The sequence below is a fragment of the Plectropomus leopardus genome, chromosome 13 (genome assembly GCF_026936395.1).
Source record: "Plectropomus leopardus strain MGB_pleo_1.0 chromosome 13, ASM2693639v1, whole genome shotgun sequence".
In the NCBI taxonomy this organism is placed as follows: domain Eukaryota; kingdom Metazoa; phylum Chordata; class Actinopteri; order Perciformes; family Serranidae; genus Plectropomus; species Plectropomus leopardus.
Window position 1 is genome coordinate 5,396,966 of NC_142188.1, and position 19,752 is coordinate 5,416,717.

The 19,752-nt window shown below is 39.1% G+C and overlaps 1 protein-coding gene and 1 long non-coding RNA gene across 3 annotated transcripts in view; both read left to right on the plus strand.

Annotated features, from left to right (window-relative positions):
- Nucleotides 1-12,538, plus strand: part of LOC148187642 (uncharacterized) — a 55,398-nt gene extending 42,860 nt beyond the window's left edge. The window contains exons 6-8 of one of the 2 annotated variants that reach the window (XR_015778392.1): nt 3,718-3,941; nt 4,751-8,504; nt 10,364-12,538. This is a non-coding gene — a long non-coding RNA (uncharacterized LOC148187642). Of the gene's footprint in view, nt 1-3,717; nt 3,942-4,750 lie in introns of both variants that reach the window. The other variant, XR_015778393.1, reaches the window with a different exon arrangement.
- Nucleotides 12,539-13,235: 697 nt separating this feature from the next.
- Nucleotides 13,236-18,888, plus strand: LOC121954832 (kelch-like protein 10). The gene is made up of 5 exons (XM_042502544.2): nt 13,236-13,808; nt 15,078-15,561; nt 16,253-16,873; nt 17,612-17,761; nt 17,951-18,888. Exons 1-5 carry the CDS (start codon nt 13,657-13,659, stop codon nt 18,329-18,331), a joined length of 1,788 nt encoding a protein of 595 aa, XP_042358478.2. The 5' UTR covers nt 13,236-13,656; the 3' UTR covers nt 18,332-18,888.
- The last annotated feature ends 864 nt before the right edge of the window (nt 18,889-19,752 follow it).

Consider the following 19,752-nt stretch of genomic DNA (forward strand, 5'->3'; position numbering starts at 1 on the left):
AGTATTATCAGCCACATGTTCTTACAGCAAAATGATTGTTTCTGTAGTAAAATGTCTTCTGTCATGTTCTTCTTTATACACAAGTATATTTGTGTTTTGTAAAATATTGGATAATTATCCCTCTTTTACATGTAAATAGTTAATGAAAAAATAAACAATGTAAAATGTTTAGAGGGGAAATTTCTTTTTGAAATTTGTGGAGTGAAAGTATAAAGTAGGATGCAATGGAAATAAGTAACTTCAAATTTGCAGTACTTGAGTAAAACATAGTTAGAAGTGAGGTTATCAGCACTCTAAGACCTAATTTCAACATCTGAATAATGACTCTTTGTTTCTTTGCATGAAGGAGCTTTGAGACATAACTTGGAGACAAGACACTTGTCTGCAAAGTATTGATAACATGTTGAGTGATTTGTTTTCATTTTGTATATAGATGTATTGAAACAATAAGCAGAACAAGTAAAATTTGGTTTCTCTTGCTACTATTCTCTGGGTCTGGCAAGACCACGAGTCACTTAAAAATCAGTAACATACTGTAAAAAGAAACTTCAGTCACAAAAAAATGAATCTTACAATTCATAATATGTTGCTGTAAACTTTAAACAAAATTATAAAACAAAGGTGGATTCAAATGGTAAAGAAAAAAAGATAAACTCGAACATCCTAACAAAAGTAATTTTAGATGATAGAGCAACAAATGTCAGAGAGAAATGTGGAACCCCAGATTTTAAGAAAGAGGAAGGTGAGTAAGGTGAGGCGCACTGGGTTTGACCCTCAGGGCAGCCCCAGGCCGAGGGGTAACACCAGGACTACCGGTGGTCCACTTCCTTATCTTTCAGGCGGAGCGCCCCGCCGAGCTGGCAGGCCGCATATCGGGTTCGGGCCGGGGCGAGGGGTCGCGACCTCTGCAGGGAACAAGGGCTACTGTTCTGCTCCACTCGAGCTTTAAAAAGAGACGCCTGTTTTCAAGAGGAGAGGAGGCAGGCGAGGGCAACGCTTCACACACACAGGGACAGTCTTTATGTAATAACAGTCGGATCAGAAAGTTAACATCCATAAAACATCAGATGTTAAAATGTCACAAAGCAGCACTGAGTTTTTCTCGTGTTTACTACAACAAAGAGATATTTCTGAACTTCTAACATTATCCAGACCAGCAGTTTTTATCCTTCCAGACAGCATTTAGATGAGGTACATTTCCAAATTTAGGACCATGACTGAATCAGATTATCCATTACCGAGTGATTTTTTTATCTAAAATTTGGCAGAAGTTACACTGATATATCCTCTTAATGCCGTTTTAGGAACTATTTATTCATTCAGCTCTGATCTGTCTGTCTTCCTGTCGCCTTTCTGTTTTGGTTTGGACATATTTGGTTTCCACTCATCTTGGCAGGTTTACTCTTGGCAACTCTTGGCAGGTTTAAAGTGACTCTCAAATTGCGCAAATTGAAATTGGGAATATAAAAAATGCATAATGGAAATTCATCAAGTTCGAAAGAAAAACTCCCGCTTATCACAAAAACATTTTAATGCTTGCATAAGGTGGTATTTCAGGTGATTTGAAAAAGCCATATTTGGCAAAACTGCAATGGAAACACTTTTTTTGCCTCAATAGGTCACATGGTGCTATGACTGTGTTTGCACCGTGCTTCTTTATATGTTATCGAGAGAGGAGAAGCTGCATAACATCACTCAGTGGAAACGCAGTCATATCGTCGTTGTGTTTTAACGACATTTTGAAAATATCGTTTAAATTTTGCACAAATCTGTAATGGAAACCCATCTTATGATGGCTTGGGTTTGTACTTCCTTTCCTCTTCTAGTTAATGGCTTCTTCCATTTTTGATCCAAGTTAGCAAAATATGAAGTCTGTAAGCTTCATGCCCATCAAATCTCTTGCCTATCTTTGTTATTTTTCTTACTTTTGCAAATTTTAACAGTAATTTTTCCATCTGTTTATTCAAAATACAGCAAAATACGGTAAATCTTGATGGTTTTGAGAGCAAAAAAACAAACAATTAAGATAACCAGCTGGCTGCTGTATGATTTTACAGCAATATGCAGTAATATATGGTAAAATACCATTTAAGTAACGACAGTAGTGACACTGTAACATAATTACAGTGTCACATTATTAAGCTTTCAACTGCAGCCGCTGCTCAGATTTGGCAGCTCATCGGTAGAGACAGGTGGACAGGTGAGGTCATCAGCAGGTGGCTGTGTGTGGTTATGCAGTGTTAGTAATGAGTCTGACAGCAGATAGTCCACAGCACCATGGCCATACCTGAAATCCATGTTTGAAGTTTTTTGAGATGAAGAGATATTCATATTGTTTTATATTTTATGCTCTGTTTACTGTGCACAAACTTCACGATGGCCTTCGAGAAATCACCACATTTGCTTGATTCCAGATGAATATTTTAAAGTTGTCTTGTAATAGTAGCAGTTTTCATGCTGTTTGGTCAAATGACTGTTTATGAATTTGCCCTTGAAGTTGTTGTTCACTGTTATATATTATATTAAATAGTTTTACTCAGCGTTTTCACTTTAGCAATGGTTTCACCAATCTGTAGATTTTTTTTTATTTGAAAGAAAGGTACTTTGACTACTTCAGTTTGTTTTTTTAGAAGGAAGTTCTCCAGTACTTTAACTCAAGTAAAAATTTGACCAGCAACTTTTACTTTTGACCAAAAGTATCTATAGTTTGACTCAAGTAATAGAGTTGTGTACTTTGTCCACCACTGTTTAAATGTCCTTTTGTAATGTGTTTCTCTTGATTTTTTTATCTAAAGCACTTTGAATTGCCAAAATCTGCCATGTAGATAAACTTGCCTTGAACACCAACTTGAGGTTACAGTTCATGTGTAGTCGCTCCTGTGTGTCTGACTGTAAGATGAGTTGTTATGATGTCCAATGGAAGATGGGACGTTTCTGCCACCAAACACTTGTAGTGTCACTGAACCTCTGCTGTGGCCTCAGGGCTGACATACCTGACGAGGGAAATGACCACTCCACCTCCTACCTGTGTGTGTGTGTGCGTAGGAAGCAGCATTCTTTGTTTACTCTGATGAGGTAGTAAACAAAGGAGAGAGGAAGTGTCCTTTATGTGAGGGACGAGTGTCCGTCCAGCCCCGCAGTGCACAACCACACTCACAGCGGGACCACCTGTTACACAAACACACACACACGCGGCTTTGGTTGCAGAGGAGTGTCCTCAGGCTACAATTACAGATTTCACACACACACACACACACACACACACACACACTGGTTGTTGCAGTGACTCTAATCAGCACTGAGGTGGATCAGCTAAGGTGTGTGTAAAGTTTATGAGCTAAGATGACGTTCACAGTAAACCACAGGCTAAGTATTTTCCCCTGCGGTTTGAATTTCTGTGTGTATGTGTTTGTGTGTGTGTGTGTGTGTGTGTGTGTGTGTGTGTGTGTGTTCTCAAGAAAAAAGCACAGTTGTGTTAAAAGTGACACGTCTTCTTTTAAGAGGACAAACTTTGTCCAGTCGTTCAGTCAAACACAACAGGAAAAAGTTAAGTCTCATACAAAATCTAGCTAAATGATTGCAATAATTTTCAGTTTTAATTCATGAAGCTTTGTTTTTCAAACAGAGCATGTTTCATCGGGGCAGCTTTGATTCAGGAGGGGGAGAGCAGATTTTAATGTCTTCTAAATTTTTCTTCACGTCTGTGTGTGTCCTCAGGGTGCTCAGGGTTTCCTGCTTTCTTCCCTGAGTCCCAGTGCATGTGAACTGGAGACTATAACCTGCCTGCAGATGTGAATGGTTGTCTGTCTGCGGCAGAGTGGTGACCAATCGAGGGAATGCTCTGTCTGGTGTCCTCGTGACCCTGATCGAGAATCAGAGGTGAGGTGGATCTAAAAGGAGCATAAACAAACACCTGCTTCCACACAGCAGAGATATTGCAGGTGAGAAAAGTTTGATGAAATGGCAAATCAAATGCAGATAAGTTCCCTTTTATTATTTGTACTTGTCAGAATGTGTAAACGAACCCTTTGAAGCCTGAGAAAATTGGTTTCAAACACATGGGAGAAGCAGTTGATAAGCATGTTAAAAAGAAATGGCCCAAAAAATAGCAACAGTTATTTAAAGAAGAAAACTGCAAGAAAATTACCTCAAAAAAAGAAAAAAGAAAATCAAAAACAAACAATGAAATGACTCAAGACAAAGTGGTGAACATTTTAAAAAGTTTTTATTTTATATAGTTTAGCTTTTTTTGTGACACAACTAAAAAAAATAAATTCAAATTTTCATTTTAGTTTTCTAAACATTTGCCCCTATTTTTTTAAATTATAATTTGCCTTTTTTAAACAGTTTTTTGGGCTATTTTTTGTGCTTTTTTTTTGCCCAGTTGCTCAGGTTTCAAAAGGTCACTTGAATTTTCCAAGTTGGAAATACATTTTAATAACTTTTCAGATTATTCCAACACCACATAAATGCCCCTAAAGACCTCGTAAACATGTACATATAAAAAAGACAGTTGGACTCAGGATTTAGTTCTTATGGACACATTTTTCAGTTTCTATTATCAGACAACTGAGCATTAAACAGTGATGAGATTGTGGCTCCCTGTATTCAGTTACAGTACTATACTGGTTGTAACTCTTCACTACGCTAACATGGGAATAATATGTCTTTTTCATTTGATTTTTTTGTAATTTAGTCACTTTAGTGCAGACGTAACCTCACCTCCTCTCTCTCTCTTTCTCTCTTTCAGCAGTGTGTCCTCCTCCTTCTCCTCCCTAATCCATTTATCATTTACAGTAGGAAGCAACCTGCCAGCTGTGAGTTATCTGTGCTCCACCCCCAACCAACACACACACACACACACACACACACACACAGTCTCTTCATGTTGACCCAAACTGCCAGTGGTGGAAAGAACTCTTACTCAGTTTCGAGGTACTTGTATTTTACTTGAGTATTTCCATTTTCTGTGAATGAGAGTGATCTGAGAAGCTGTCTCAGTTTCATCACCTCACAGACTCTCAGATTTAAAGCAGAATTTGTCAATATTGTTTGGATGAAATAATGTTGGCTGTTGCACAATATGACGTGTGAATCAGCGGGAACTCAAAGAGAATTGCGTGCAAACACAGACTGCTATGAAATGTTTTGCAAAAGTTGTTGCATAGTATTTCAAAATACTCAGTGTGGTCATCAGCAACAGAGCTGCAGACACCAGATTTCTAGATTCGTCTTGTCTTGCAGCGCTGATCAGTTATGACCCCCCCTTCTCTCTCTCTCTGTGGTTCAAAGAAAGTCATCATTCATAAGTTAAATTTCTAAAATCAATATATTTTATTACACATTCTTGTCAGTAACATGCATTGATCAGAAACCTGAGCTTGTTCAGGTGTGTGCCTGTCATGTCAGATGGAGTTTGTGAATGAACGCCTGAACCCCGCCCACACACACACACACACACACACACACACACACACACACACACACACACACACACACACACACACACACACATGCCTACACACATGCCTACACCCATACCTTACACACAGTCACTCCTGGCTGCTCTCTAATTCCTGCCCCAGTGACCTCTGACCTCTATACATCAACTGAGGTGCTACCTGCCCTGCAGCTCTGTGTGTGTGTGTGTGTGTTTGTGTGTGTGTGTGTGTGTGTGTGTGTGTGTGCCTTCCCTGTGTTTTAATTTTTTTTTCCCGGAACTAGAAAAAAATATTCATCTCAAATGAGATGCTGGAAAGTTCAAATTATCCTCTAAGCTCAAGCTAACTTAATTGTGTACAAGGTTGACTTGGATAAGAGGGTACTTTTATAAAACAACTCAATCTGTCAATTATATGACTTCACAATTGCTAGAAAATTCTGATTTATCATGATTCATCTATCTTTTTGGTCTTGGACTGTTGGTCAGAGACATCTGAAAATGGGAAATTGTGATTTGGCATTTTTAGTAGATTAATTATTTGAAAAATAATCTACAAATTAACTGAATGAATAACTGTTTGTTGCAGGCATAGAGAGAGAGAAGAAATGCAATGGGCTACCGAACGAGGTGCCACCTCCGACCCTATATAAAATATTCAAATACACTGATGGTGCTGGATGCAGTTTAGGCTTCAGTATCCTCCCAACATATATTTTGACATGTGGACTAGGGGTGCAGGATATTGAACCATCAGTCTTTGAATTAGTGGATGATGGATCCCCTTTTTTTTTATCACTACATTTGGTTTCAACCCTTTACCACTGAAAACTGTCCTCACTTACTGCATGTTAGTGCTCACATAACCTCTCGATCTCTCCCTGTCCCTCTGCTCTGGAGGTTGAAGCTGAGAACTGTAATTATACTGTCTGGCCCAGAACTACCTGTCGTGTGTGTGTGTGTGTGTGTGTGTGTGTGTGTGTGTGTGTGTGTGTGTGTGTGTGTGTGTGTGTGTGTGTGCATGCATGTAACAGTACACCGCTGCATTGCAACACACAGCTCCACCTAATCTGCTGCCTTTGAAACCCTCCTTACTTCTGGTGAACCACAACGTCGCTCAGACTGAGATCACACTCTGTCTACTGTTCATCTCTCCCAGTCTCTTACACACACACACACACATACACACACACACATACACACTCACATGCACATGCACACACCTGTAACTAAAGACCCGCAGGTAGTCAAACACCTCCTCAGCGGTAAACACGTCACCCTGCATACTTTTAACATATTTTAGAGACACATCATCCTCTGAGCAGGAACGCTCAGTCGCCTCTGCTGAACACTGACGTTTCTTCTTACTGCTGGATCCTCATTAGGATTCATTTTCCTTTGAACAATAGACATCATTTAAATATTGTCTCCAAGCTTCAGCCCCATTATAGGATGGGATCAATTAGCTGTATAGCCCAAATTTAGACCATATTTTAAAATGATCATTAAATATATTAAAAATACATAAAAACCTATAAATAATGAGCAAAAGTATTGCATAACTCCACATCAACATTATGAATGTTTATTTTTGTCATTTACACAGATTCTGCACACTCTTTCATCTAAAGACAAATAGACAACTAATAAACGTCTTTTTATGTTAAATTGCTAAGTGGCTAAACCAGTAGCAACAAAAAGTTTTGGGTAGTGGTGGTCGTTTCAACATACCAATGACAACATAGGTGGACTAAGAGGCCTGGGAACTACCCACGCCACTTAGTCCACCTATGTTGTCAATAAAGGGAAAAAAAACCCAAAATATTCTAAAATAAACATTTAATTTCACATTCATTGTAATTTGTCTCAAGCTGCACATTTGCCTCAAACAGTCTCTTATCATAGTTTTTTCATTCTTAAAGGAGATTTAATCGTCCAACAGCCTCCATCAGGATCAGACTGATGTGTTATCAATACATTAATTGGATAGTTAGATTAACTGTATGAAGCTGTGTCGGTAGGACGGAGCACCAGCTCGGCTCAGGTTGACACAAACAGATGAGACGAGCTGCAGGGAAACGGCAGGAACAATGAGAGCAAAACACACGGGGAGCTGCTCCGCCTAATGCCCTCTGTGGTAATTGTATTGGCTCTCTGTGTGTGTGTGTGTGTGTGTGTGTGTGTGTGTGTGTGTGTGTGTGTGTGTGTGTGTGTGTGTGTGTGCGCTCTCCCCTGCTAGGTGAGGGCGGGTCAGCATCACTATGAAAAGAGAGGAGGAAGGAAGTTAGGCCAGGAGAATAAAAGCTGATTTAATGAGAAAGTAAAAACCCTGAGAGACTCTTAATTTACTGGAGATCTTGTCCAGAATGATGGATGGCAGAGGAGATTGTGTGTGCGTGTGTGTGTGTGTGTGTGTGTGTGTGTGTGTGTGTGTGTGTGTGTGTGTGTGTGTGTCTGTGTGTGTGTGTGACAATATAAAGAAAAAAAAACTCAGTAATGTTAAGACGACTTACATTGATTGTTTTTGTTGTTTTCGCTTAATTTAATATGGTTTGTGAAAAAAAGAAAGGTATAAATATAGAAAGGTTGGCCATTTGTATCTGTATCTACAGTAGCTTTTGTTATTAGTAAGAAGGGGCAGGTGTTATACATTTTTCTTCTTCCTGCTTCTGTTTGTTTTTGGAATGTGTAGAAATATTATGAGAAAAGGTGTATCATGGGTTTTTGTTGTTGTTTTGGAAATGACACACTGAATAAGCAAATAAACCAATATGAATACTTTTTTTTACCTTTACATTTTACACCTAATACACCTAATTTTTGGATTATTTTTGGGTGCTGCAGGCACACCTGTCTTTGGCCACCTGATGAGATATTCAGCCCTGAGCAGGAAAGCAGGTGCAAACAACTAACTGATGGATTTCTATGTGTGTGTGCATGTGTGTGTGCCTGCTCACCAGCTAAGTCTTCCCACCTGTGAACTCAGACTCAGCCCTCATTGGCTGGTTTGAAACCCAGTGGTCCAATCCGCATCAGGAATGTGTGATATAAGTGGACTCTTGAGGTAAGAGGACAGCTCATTTTTTGCTTTGTTGTTCCAGTGTGTGTTTGTCAGTTGTTCTGTTTGTTGGCTCATTTATGGTGTAAATTCACCTGAGCTGAATAGAAAAAACAACACATTTTGCCTTTATTGATGGAGATTGTGTCTAAGAGACCTCTCATGTCCAGGATTTGCATCTCTATGTGTAGATACCCACATTGTCTGTGTATATTAGGAGGAAAGTCTTGACTTTGTGGAAGCACAAAGAAGAAGTTAAAACCAAAATAACACTCGATTATGTGTGTAAATAAACATCAACTAAAGCTGGAAATATACACTGAACAAAATTTGCATGCAACACTTTTGTTTTTGATCCCATTTCTCTCAGGTTTAATTTTGCAAATGTGTTAAAATCTAGTGAGCACCAAGAGCATCCATCCACCTGACAGGTGTGGCATATTAACATGCTGATCAGCCCTTTGAAACCTGATCAAACTAGCTTGATTTGCTCAAAAACGTGCATGGAGAGAAGGCAATGAGTGGCTAAACAAAAAGTTACAAGAAAAAGTAGCAAAAAAGAAAAGAAAAATGATGAAAAAAGTGCTAATATACACACACAATATACAGATTTCTATAACATAATTTTAAATATAAAGTATTAATTATAAACGGTTTTCTGAAAACTGTCCCTTGTGTTAAAAAAACACATTTCTAATATATTTATCTCTCCTTTTAAAAAAACAATCTAGTCATTTTCTTGTTACCTTTTCCTGATTTCTTCTGTGGGGCATTGTTTACGCATTGCTGTTTTTCCGTAGTTTTTGTTAGAAAACAAATGACATTCTGTGAGTTTCAAAGGTTTTAATGCTTGTAGAAAAAGGTGTCTCAACACAACACAAGAAAAATCATGTTAATTTAGGTGTCAAACTGTTAAACTGCATCATTACAACACAGGTGGCCTTCATATGCAACACATTTCAGGTGGATGAATTATTGTGCAAAATGAGAAGTGCTTGCTAAAATTGATTTTTACTGATTTTCAGCCCGAATTTGAGGGAAACATTACATATTTATTGAGTGCATTAAAAACTTTGATATTTAATTTAAGTGTGGTTTTGCTAAGACAATGTAAACATTTTGGTAAACCAATGCAGTGAATTTTGTTATGAGTATCTGCTGACCTGAGCATGAAGCAAACTGCTGGTTGATAAAATAAAAAGCATAAATGCTACACCAGTACAAATTGTACATCATACAATATTAAAATGTGTAAAACAAACAGCAACACAAAAGCTGAGCAGTTGCATTCATGCAGCCCAGAGAAACAATATTCTAGTCTGAGCAGCACTATAAAGCACCAAAGTTGATTTTGCATTGACAGTGAGACTAACAAGGAATAAGGGGTTAAAGTCCCACTGGGGCCACAGTAGTTACTACGTATGCACTCATGGGACTGTGAGGTGTCTGGATAAAAGCCTCCAGTTCAATCTAATATTTGGGAGGAGTTGGTGCTCCGCCTCACCTCTGGCTCCACTCGGCTGTAACGTGATTAAGAATCGAGTTGATAAATCATCTGTCAGACAAAGTTAAAAAAGACATTAGATACAGTCAAAGGAAAACACACACACACACACACACAAAGGGTGTTTGAGTGCTTAAATTAATCAAGTGTGGTCAAAGAAACTGTGGCAAAATAAAAGGAAAGAAAGTAAATGACCAATATAGAAATTAAGAGGAAAAACAAGTAAAAAAAAAAAAGGATTAAAAGCTTTAATTTAAAAAAATACAAAATGAATTAAAGTTAACAGAGAAAGACACTGACAGAAATGAAAAACACAAAACCCAGTGATCATCATCCAGTTCTTTATGTCTCCAAACTTCAGACCAACAGTAGCGGTGCTGATCGGCCATTTCCGTTTGTTCAGACCGTCACTGTGGGATCAGCTGTCTGAGGAGACAGAGGTCAAAGGTCACACCAAAAGAAAACTCCTCTGTCCTCCTGAAGAACCTCTGACCTTCTGCTGAAAGGATTCTGCTGCAGTCAGACACAACTTGTGTCTTCATCCAGCCTGATCAGCATCGACCTCAAGACCCCTCCACATCAACCATGATGCACTCCTTAAATCTGTCTCCCTCTTGCCTAGATGATCCCAAAACCCACCCAACCCTAAAATCTATCACCTATCACCTCTTACTGCAGCACAACTAAACACTGGTGCACCCTAAAAACTGTATCCAAGACCTGATGATATCTTGGAAACTCAACCAAGTCTGGTTGCCTGTGATACAGCACTTAAAAATACAGAGACCAGCAGATGACCGAGAATCTTCGCCCACCTTATGTTGTCACACATGACCCCAAAAGCTTCTCAGTCTTCACATCAGCTACTCTGAGCATCAGATATTGCCGCAGATGGCTTTAAATTGGAGTTTGTTGAAAGTCAAGGGAGCATCATCTTTTGGGGGCCTGTATTTCATTTTAAGTTGTTTGCAGTGTAGTTTCTTTAATTTTTCATCATGTCACAATCATTTTGCACAAGGCTACAAGTTATTTAGAGACTCTCAGAAGACAAGCACCCACATTAGCAGAAAGTGTGTCATATAAACAAGCAAACAAATAAATAAAATCTGTGCAACTCTTAAGAGGAAGAAAGAAAAAGACAAAAAACCTTGATAAAAACCCCACATCTTCAAAGTGCAAACAAAAAGATGTACTCTCTCTTTCTGTGGGGGTTTAAATTAGGTCTGAGGTCATGAAACTCACTCAACAGACAGACGACTGGGTCAACTTTCAGTTCAGGTAAGAGAAAGAAAAACAAGCAGAGCTGCAGTTTTTGCAGCTTCTTTAGCGACGGGCTGACTCTGCTGACACATGCAGCTCCTGAAAGGCAGCAGAGATACTGAGGGGGTCAATCATACACTCACTCAATGCATTCCTTCCTTCCCCCTGAGCTTCTGTCTTTCTCTCATTTCTTTTCTTCTTATGGGGGGTGGAGGAGGGTGACGGGGCTGCTGGAGCTTGAGAAAACAAAAACCCTCGAAGAAAGAGAGAAAGGAGAAAGAGGAGAAGACAGAAAGAGAGAGGAGGAAGAAGAAAGAGAGGGCAGAAGTTAAAGTGAATGGCTTTTTTTGGAGCGCCACAAGTGGACGGCGTGACGGGTAGCTTTCATCATGAGCCGCCCTGTCATTCAGTATGATTAATGGGCCGCTCAGGGACGAGCGGCGCGTTCTGAATGAGAAATATGACTACTATCTGCTAATTTGTTTAGCATTGAGCTACTCAGAGAGGGGCTAGCTGCTGTGTGTGTGTGTGTGTGTGTGTGTGTGTGTGTGTGTGTGCGTGTGTGCGTGTGTGTGTTAGTGACAGCCCCATCCATTCTCAAAAAAGTCTGAAGCAAAAGATGTCTGAGCCAACAACTGTGACACACACTTTTGATTGACACACTGTAGAGAGGTCCACAAAGGCAAGAGGGTGTGTGTGTGTGTGTGTGTGTGTGTGTGTGTGTGTGTGTGTGTGTGTGTGTGTGTGTGTGTCTCAGAAGAAGCTCGAGGGGATGTAACAGCAGTTTCGTGCTTCTCTCCATTGCTTCCTAAAAAAAATCAACTCCAGCTGCTGCCCTTACACTTTGTTCTCTCTTCTCTCATCCTCACTTATCTTCCATCTCCTAAATTTGAAAGTAAGAGACTGAAAAAGTCCAAAAACGAATCTAACATCACATAGAATTTTCTCCCATAATTACAAAGAGCATCCATCATTGATCTCAAAAGTAACAGTGCACCTGGATGCCTGTTTACAGTGGTCATGTGTATTGAACATGACACTCAGGGAAACTGCATCAGGGTCTGGTGTTTGCATCCTGAAGATAGAAACACATTTGAAGTGTATGAAAATATGTAGCAAACTTTTTACACATTTTTGCAACCTGGGAAAACATCCTACTGAACTTCAAACTGTATTTTTTAATGTATTTATTTCAATGTAACCTTTATTTCAATAGACATGAGGTCTCAGAGAGACCAGGTAGTTTGTATATAAGTGAATAAAGCAGAACCAGAGATATCGTTTGTTTTTATTCTACACATTCTGCTCCCTTGATACAGGAAATGTACAGTTTTCACTCTCTTATCAAAATAAACTCAATACATAGATTAAAAAAAAAAACATTTTTAGGTTTGCTTCCTAAGGCAACGTGTGCAACAAGGTTTCAGAAAAAAACATTATGGTTGGGCTAAATATAAGTACATTGATCCCATATGTATCACGTGACCTACTATATCACTTCAATCACTGACTGACTTGCATTTGCACACAGGACACAAACAGTGGTCTCCTGAGTGATAGTCCAGTTTTTTTTAAATAATACATCAATACATACATACATACACACATAAATACATACATACATTATGGCTTTATTATTGAGCCGCCAAAGATAAACAGGAAAGAGGGAAGATAGAGAGGGCATGACATGCAGCGGAGGGCTGCAGGTTGTAATCCCAGGCTGCTGCCAAGGACGACAGGGGCAGGTGAGCTAGAGGTCAGCCAGGGTCAGACCCATACTCCATGTACCAAAATCCTAAATATGTCACAATATCAGTTTATATAGAATCTGTATTTGTAATTTCAAATTACAATCACTTGGTTTTCAAAAATGTATATTTTCGAATATTGGCAGTTTTTTTTTTTCATTTTATTTTGATACATTTGATGAGCGTGTATTTGCACTTTTTGATGTATCTGCATCCATCTCAGCTCTTAAACCTTTTTGTGTGCATTTATGAAGAAAATTATATAGCAGTTTACAGTGTGCAGGGTGAGCACATATGCAAAACATAGCCACTTATGCTGTTTTTGGGACTTTGGTGGAACATCATCTTCCTTTGATCATACTGATGTAAAAAACTACATTTAAACAAATAAGGTAATGCGTTTATGTAAATCTAACTTTTTTTGTTAAATAAAGCTGGGAAAAAAGGAGTTGTAAATCTAACTCTCTGCAGGTTGGATTAGATGTTGATGTTACAATGATGTCATCAGAATCCAGTCTAGAACAGAATCCCGGGTCTAGAATTCTATAGAATCTAGCTGAGTGAGTCCACACTGCCTCTCCAGATCTGTTTAGACTCACAAGACACACAGACAGCCCCAAAAAAAGCTCTCTAAAAAGAAATCAAGATGAATGACCATCACGAATCCTTACACCAGCTGAGCTTAGTGTTAAATGATCTCCGTCTGGAGGGAGAGTTTTGTGACGCAGTCATCAAAGTCCGGGACATCAAATTTCAAGTCCATAAGATCGTCCTCTGTCGATGCAGCCCTTACTTCATGTAAGTATCTGATTTGAAAAAAAAATAAAAGCAACAGTTAATAAGATACATCAGTAACAATAAGTAATAAGTTTATTTGGTCCATGTCGCATTTGTGACAAAACAAGTTTGACCTGTAAGAGAGGATATTGCACCATCAGAAGGAATATATATAAGTAATTTTGTTTCAAAAGGTAACTATTGGTGCTAATTTCCTGTCTGTGTACACAGTCTGCATACTTTCTGTTATTATTTAGAATAAAGGTTTTTGCTGCCTTTAAGGTGTTTACAACAAAATAATGACTTCCATGGTTTGAACATGACATTTAATGGTGTTTTACATTAAGTGCAGGTCGTTTATTATTCTAAATTTAGTATTTTAATTGTTCTTTAAAAAATATTATTCACATGAAGTTTAATTTTGAATCTATACTGGTCTGACTATATACTGCTCTCAGTTACATCCCAGACATCATTAGATGTTGATATTTGGTTGAATTTCAGTTCTGATGTCGGGTTACCACATAAAATGTCAGGACTACATCTAATGTCATTACACATACAGTACTAATGACAGATGACATCAAAATTGTGTTGGTTTTAACTATGTGTTAAGTTAACAGCATCTTCCAAACATGTCATATCGGTGTCATTTTGACATAGAACAACAACTGAAGTTACAAGCTAAAGAGAACAAAACCCAACATCTGCAAAACATCATCATGTTCACATCCACACAACGTGGAACTTTAACTTTGTTAGACGCTTAAAATATCCTCAATCCAATTGTCATTCCAATCTAGATTTAACTGCTGTCCAGTGTAAGAGTCCAATGTCTTTCTGCATATTAATGTCAGAAGCCAGCTGGGAGTTTGACTATGTAGTATGTTCAGAACAGCAACAAAATAAATGCTCAAAAAAGTCGGCACTCATCTTGAAAAGCCATCATCAGCATTATTAAGCTTTACCTAAAGGAGAAAATCAATTATTTTATTTGCATATGTGAGTTATTCAATAGATTTTATGTCTTAACTTGGATGAGCCAAGTTGCATCAAGACCCTGAATGTACCCAGACTGTTAAAATATTGTGCCTTAGGTGTGCTATTCAGTGTATTGGGTTAATTAGTGCTGTCTGTTTAAAGCTATGCGTACAAAGTACGAAAGACTCTTTATCTACGTCATATTTGAATCTTGCAGCTGTTTTTAAAAGTTTTTACTGTTTTTAGTGTGAAGGTGAGAAATCTAAATACAGTCTGTTTTCAACTGTCTGTCTTCATCCTTACTCACAGAGCTCTCTTCAAACGCTGGCTACCTCCAGACGAACAGATCGTTGACATACCCGGCTTGTCTCCTGACACAATGAAGCTCATCATTGAGTTTGCATACACCGGCTCTGTTTCTGTGACCGAGGACAACGTACAGGAGCTGCTGCTTGCTGCTGATCAGTTCAACATAATGCACATTGTGCAAATTTGCTGCAACTTCCTGGGAGAGCGTCTTTGCCCTGAGAACTGCATTGGCATCTTTCAGCTCACCAACTTCATCTTCCACTTAGAACTGCGGCACAAGGCCTACGGGTACATCATTGCTCACTTTGAGGAGGTTGTTTGCACTGAGGAGTTCCCGCAGCTCTCTGTGCAGGAACTCATTGACATCCTTCAACCTGACGACCTCAATGTGAGATCAGAGAGCACTGTGTATGAGGCCATCCTGCACTGGATCTCCTACAAACCTGAGGAGAGACACAGATACATAGCTGAACTCCTATCTAAGGTATGATAACTTTCTGTAATTACATTTAGTTTAGATTTATCGTCAGCAATGGCCAATGGTGCTGAAAAGCTCACAAAGAAATAAGATAACATTGCAACTTATGAATAACCTCAAAACCCGTTAACACTCACACTAAGAAAAGGCAAAACATTATACAACATTATAGACCACAGAATATGTTAACAAAATGCATCAACTTATTAAGAAGAAATTCCTGGTATTATTCATGTAAAAACAGCAAAAGTCAATGTAACATGATAAAAATCTGAAAATAAAAGTAACTTGATACAATAAATGAATAAAATAAAGAAATTAAATAGATACAAATACAAATAAATCTAGTAGAAAAAACTATATAAAATACAAGGCAAACAAAGTCAGTGTTATATAATAGAAATCTGAAAATGAAAGTATCCTCATAAAATTAACAAACAAACAAAATACATATAAAAATAAGCAAAAGAAATAAACAAAAAGAAATACAAATGAACAGAGAGATATTTTTAGCAAATATGACAATGCTATTTTCATTAAAGTTTACAACTGCAGGTTCAAAGCGGTAATTTGAGTTTGAATATTTAAGACTTTGGTTGGCAGAGTAAACAGGTGAAATATCTGCCTGAGTTAAAATAAAAATCACTACAGTCTATTAAGCACAATTCAAAAATTCGGTCCTGTTTTCTCTCTGTAGGTCCGATTGGCCTTGTTGAATCTGGACGATCTGATGATCAATGTGATGTCCAGTGAGCTGGTGATAAACAACTATGAGTGCCAGCTGATGATCAAAGAAGCCCATGACATCGTATGTCACATCAGGACAAACACGACCCATCTAAATCGTTTCAGCTGCCACCGCCTCGCCCGGCCTCGCCTGCCTAATGCCATCCTGTTGGCTGTTGGCGGCTGGAGAGCTGACGAGGCCGCCAACGACATTGAGGCATATGATATCCGCACTGACAACTGGATGTACATGAAAGACCACCAAGAGCATCCTCGTGCCTATCACGGCACCGCCATCCTCCATGGGGATCTCTACTGTGTTGGCGGCTTTGACAGGGTGAATTATTTCAACAGTGTGTGTAAATTTAACCTAAGCTCACACACCTGGCATGAGGTGGCATCCATGTACTGCCGCCGCTGCTATGTGAGCGTCACCGTGCTGAACGGGTGCATCTATGCCATGGGAGGTTATGATGGGCATATACGATTCCGCTCTGCAGAGCGCTACAGGCCCAAGACCAACCAGTGGAGTCTGATCGCACCCATGCACGAGGTCAGGAGCGACGCCAGCTGCACAACACTCCACAACAAGGTGGGTGAAGTCAAAAAGATGCTTGGAATAATTCAGAGAGTAGAGAATGAAACTTTTTTTTTTTAACAATCAATTTTTTTAAATGTGTTGGAAACATATTTTAGTGTACCGTTTAGCTGTAAAATGAGAAGGTTTCCACCAGTAGGTGGGTGGTGCTTTGTTTCGGCTTGTATATTTTCAACATGGTGGCAAAGTCACAAACTTTCTTATTATGTTAAGAGATATTAAGAGGTATTAAGAGATGTACATGGCAGAGCGAGTTTTACTGAAATTCACAGAGTGATTGACACAATTGACAGATACGTTAGAGACTCCTCGGCTCTGATTGGTTGTTTTCCATGCATGGTGATCAATTCTTGTGAATGCCATAGATGCAACAGGATGAAAAGGATCATGTTTGGGGTTTTTTCATAGAGTATTTGTCTTGTGCTTCTTTCAGAATATAGTGACAGTTTCAGCAAATGTGATAAAGTCATTTTCAGAAAAGTTGCCAGCTGTAACTTTAACGTTTTACATTAACACCTGTTGTCTTACTGGTAATAAGACCACATGGACAACAGTTTTTTTTTGTTCCAATTTATTTTTTAGTTCAACTATGAGATCCCTCATAAGATGCAGGGTCCCAGCTGTAAATCACTAATTATCTCACAGAAGTGTAGAAAAACTTCTGTATTATTTATTCCCATCTGAAGCCAAGAAAAGTGCTAAATCACTAAAACCCCCTGTTGTTCTCTCCAGGTTTACATCTGTGGTGGTTTCAATGGAAACCGATGCCTGCAAACAGCTGAATATTACATCCCAGAGACAGACCAGTGGACAATGATCAGCTTTATGAGCTCCCGGCGCAGTGGGCTTGGCGTCATGGCATATGCAGGCCATGTTTTTGCAGTAAGTACACAAAACACTACTGACACTCATATAACACACAAACTGTGTGACACATTTGAAGATTTGGTCAGCAGCTGTTTTTTATTGAAACTCAGAGACATTTTGAGGGCCGTCTTTGCAAAAGACTTGAGAAACTATTTCCATCTCTATTTTTATATTTGACCCTTTATTTAACCTATCTTCCCAAAGGTTGGTGGCTTTGATGGTATTGCCCGTCTGCAGAGCGCTGAGGCGTACAACCCCTGGACCAACACCTGGCAGAATGCGGCCTCCATGTTGACCCCCCGCAGCAACTTTGGCATCGAAGTCCTTGACAATCTGCTGTTTGTTGTCGGGGGCTTCGATGGGCACTCCACCTGCTGTAATGTTGAGTATTACAACGCAACAACTGATGAGTGGCATCAGGCCTGTCACATGGACGTTTCCCGCAGCGCCGTCAGCTGCTGCGTGGTGTCCAGACTCCCCAACATGGATGACTATGTTTTCCCTCGAGACCTGCTGCGTTTGCATTTCGGGGATGAGGATGAGGACAAGTCTGATGGGTATTTTAACTCGGACAACTTGTTCTAACACCTCAACAGTGTCTTGTGTCACCTTCCACCCTTGCAAGACTTCATCTTAAAAATAAATACATTTCATTGAGCATTAAACTGCTGTTATTCCAGAGGTTTCTTTAACTTTTCACTTTTTGTGAGAAGTTTCATTCTCTGTGATAGGGATGCTGTGTTCATAACGCCTACCTGTCCCAAACAAAACTGTTGGTTTTTATCTGGTAAACATTTGCAGTGTTCATGTAACCCTGCCAAAGACCTTTTGAAATGCAAGTATCGTATGTTTTGCTGTTTTCAAAGAACAAGTCAACAACAAGCCTGATGTTCAGTATACAAAAAATGGTTCTTAAAAAAATCAGAAAACAAAAAAACAGATTTGGAAAGGGCTCCATGTTCCTTCAATTTTAAACGAATAATAGTCTACAATTTTAATGTATTTTTTTCTTGTCCTACATGGTTATACTTAAATGATGTAGGCCCAAAATATGCACAATAATGAAGTTGTGCTGTACTTTTTCAGTGAACAAGATTGCAAAGGTATGTTTGTCTGTGAGGGACAGGAGCAGTCTGGACAGTATCATTAAAGTCTGCTCCAAGACCTATGCTCCTTTTGGGAGAAATCTGTAGCCCAGAAAACAAAAGAAAATATCCGTCAATCTAATCACGTCCTTTCAAGCAAATTCACTTTAATGCCCTTAGGCTGATGCTACAAAGCACCCGTTAGAAAAACAAACCAGTATTCTAAGTTCCTTCTGCTGTCAGGCTGATAAATGTTGACAGCAGTCTTTTTTAAATTTTATTTTGTAACCACATAGTTGGTTTATTGTTTTGCCTGTTTATCTTCACATGGCTGACAGTCCATACATACTATCTATGAGTGTGTGAAAGTTGTGCGCAGTGCATTACAATGTCTTATTTATGTTTACCAACTTATGTATTGTAGCAAGGGATTTTTTTTTTTTTTTTTGCACGGGACCACGCGAGGTGCCAGTGTGCATCTTTGCACATACAGTATATTGATGTCTCTGACATACTACTGCTGAGTGCTGCTTGTTGCTGTCTGTCAGTTTGTATTTGGTCTGGGTAGGCTGTAAAACTGAATTCCCCTTCTGGGATAAATAAAGTTGTCTGAATCTGAATCTGAAAATGAACCCTCTACACCCAACAGACAGACAGTCAAGCTCTGTGTGTGTGTGTGTGTGTGTGTGTGTGTGTGTGTGTGTGTGTGTGTGTGTTACCTATTAATTGAAATGCGATGAGGTGTGAAACACCCCTTAGGACCTATCATCATGTGTGAAACTAAATGTGAGTTTGGGGGTTTATACGTGCACGTGTGTGTGCAATGCATAGAAACTACTTTTGACCATAGATACAATAAAGTGTGTGTGTGTGTGTGTGTGTGTGTGTGCGTGCGTGTGTGTGTGTGTGTGTGTGTGTGTG

Excerpts from the sequence above, each read along its gene's own strand:
- LOC121954832 (XM_042502544.2), top strand. The coding sequence starts at position 13,657 with ATGAATGACCATCACGAATCCTTACACCAGCTGAGCTTAGTGTTAAAT. Across the intron at positions 13,809-15,077 it reads CGATGCAGCCCTTACTTCAT|AGCTCTCTTCAAACGCTGGC; the intron begins GTAAGTATCTGA and ends CCTTACTCACAG. Across the intron at positions 15,562-16,252 it reads TAGCTGAACTCCTATCTAAG|GTCCGATTGGCCTTGTTGAA; the intron begins GTATGATAACTT and ends TTCTCTCTGTAG.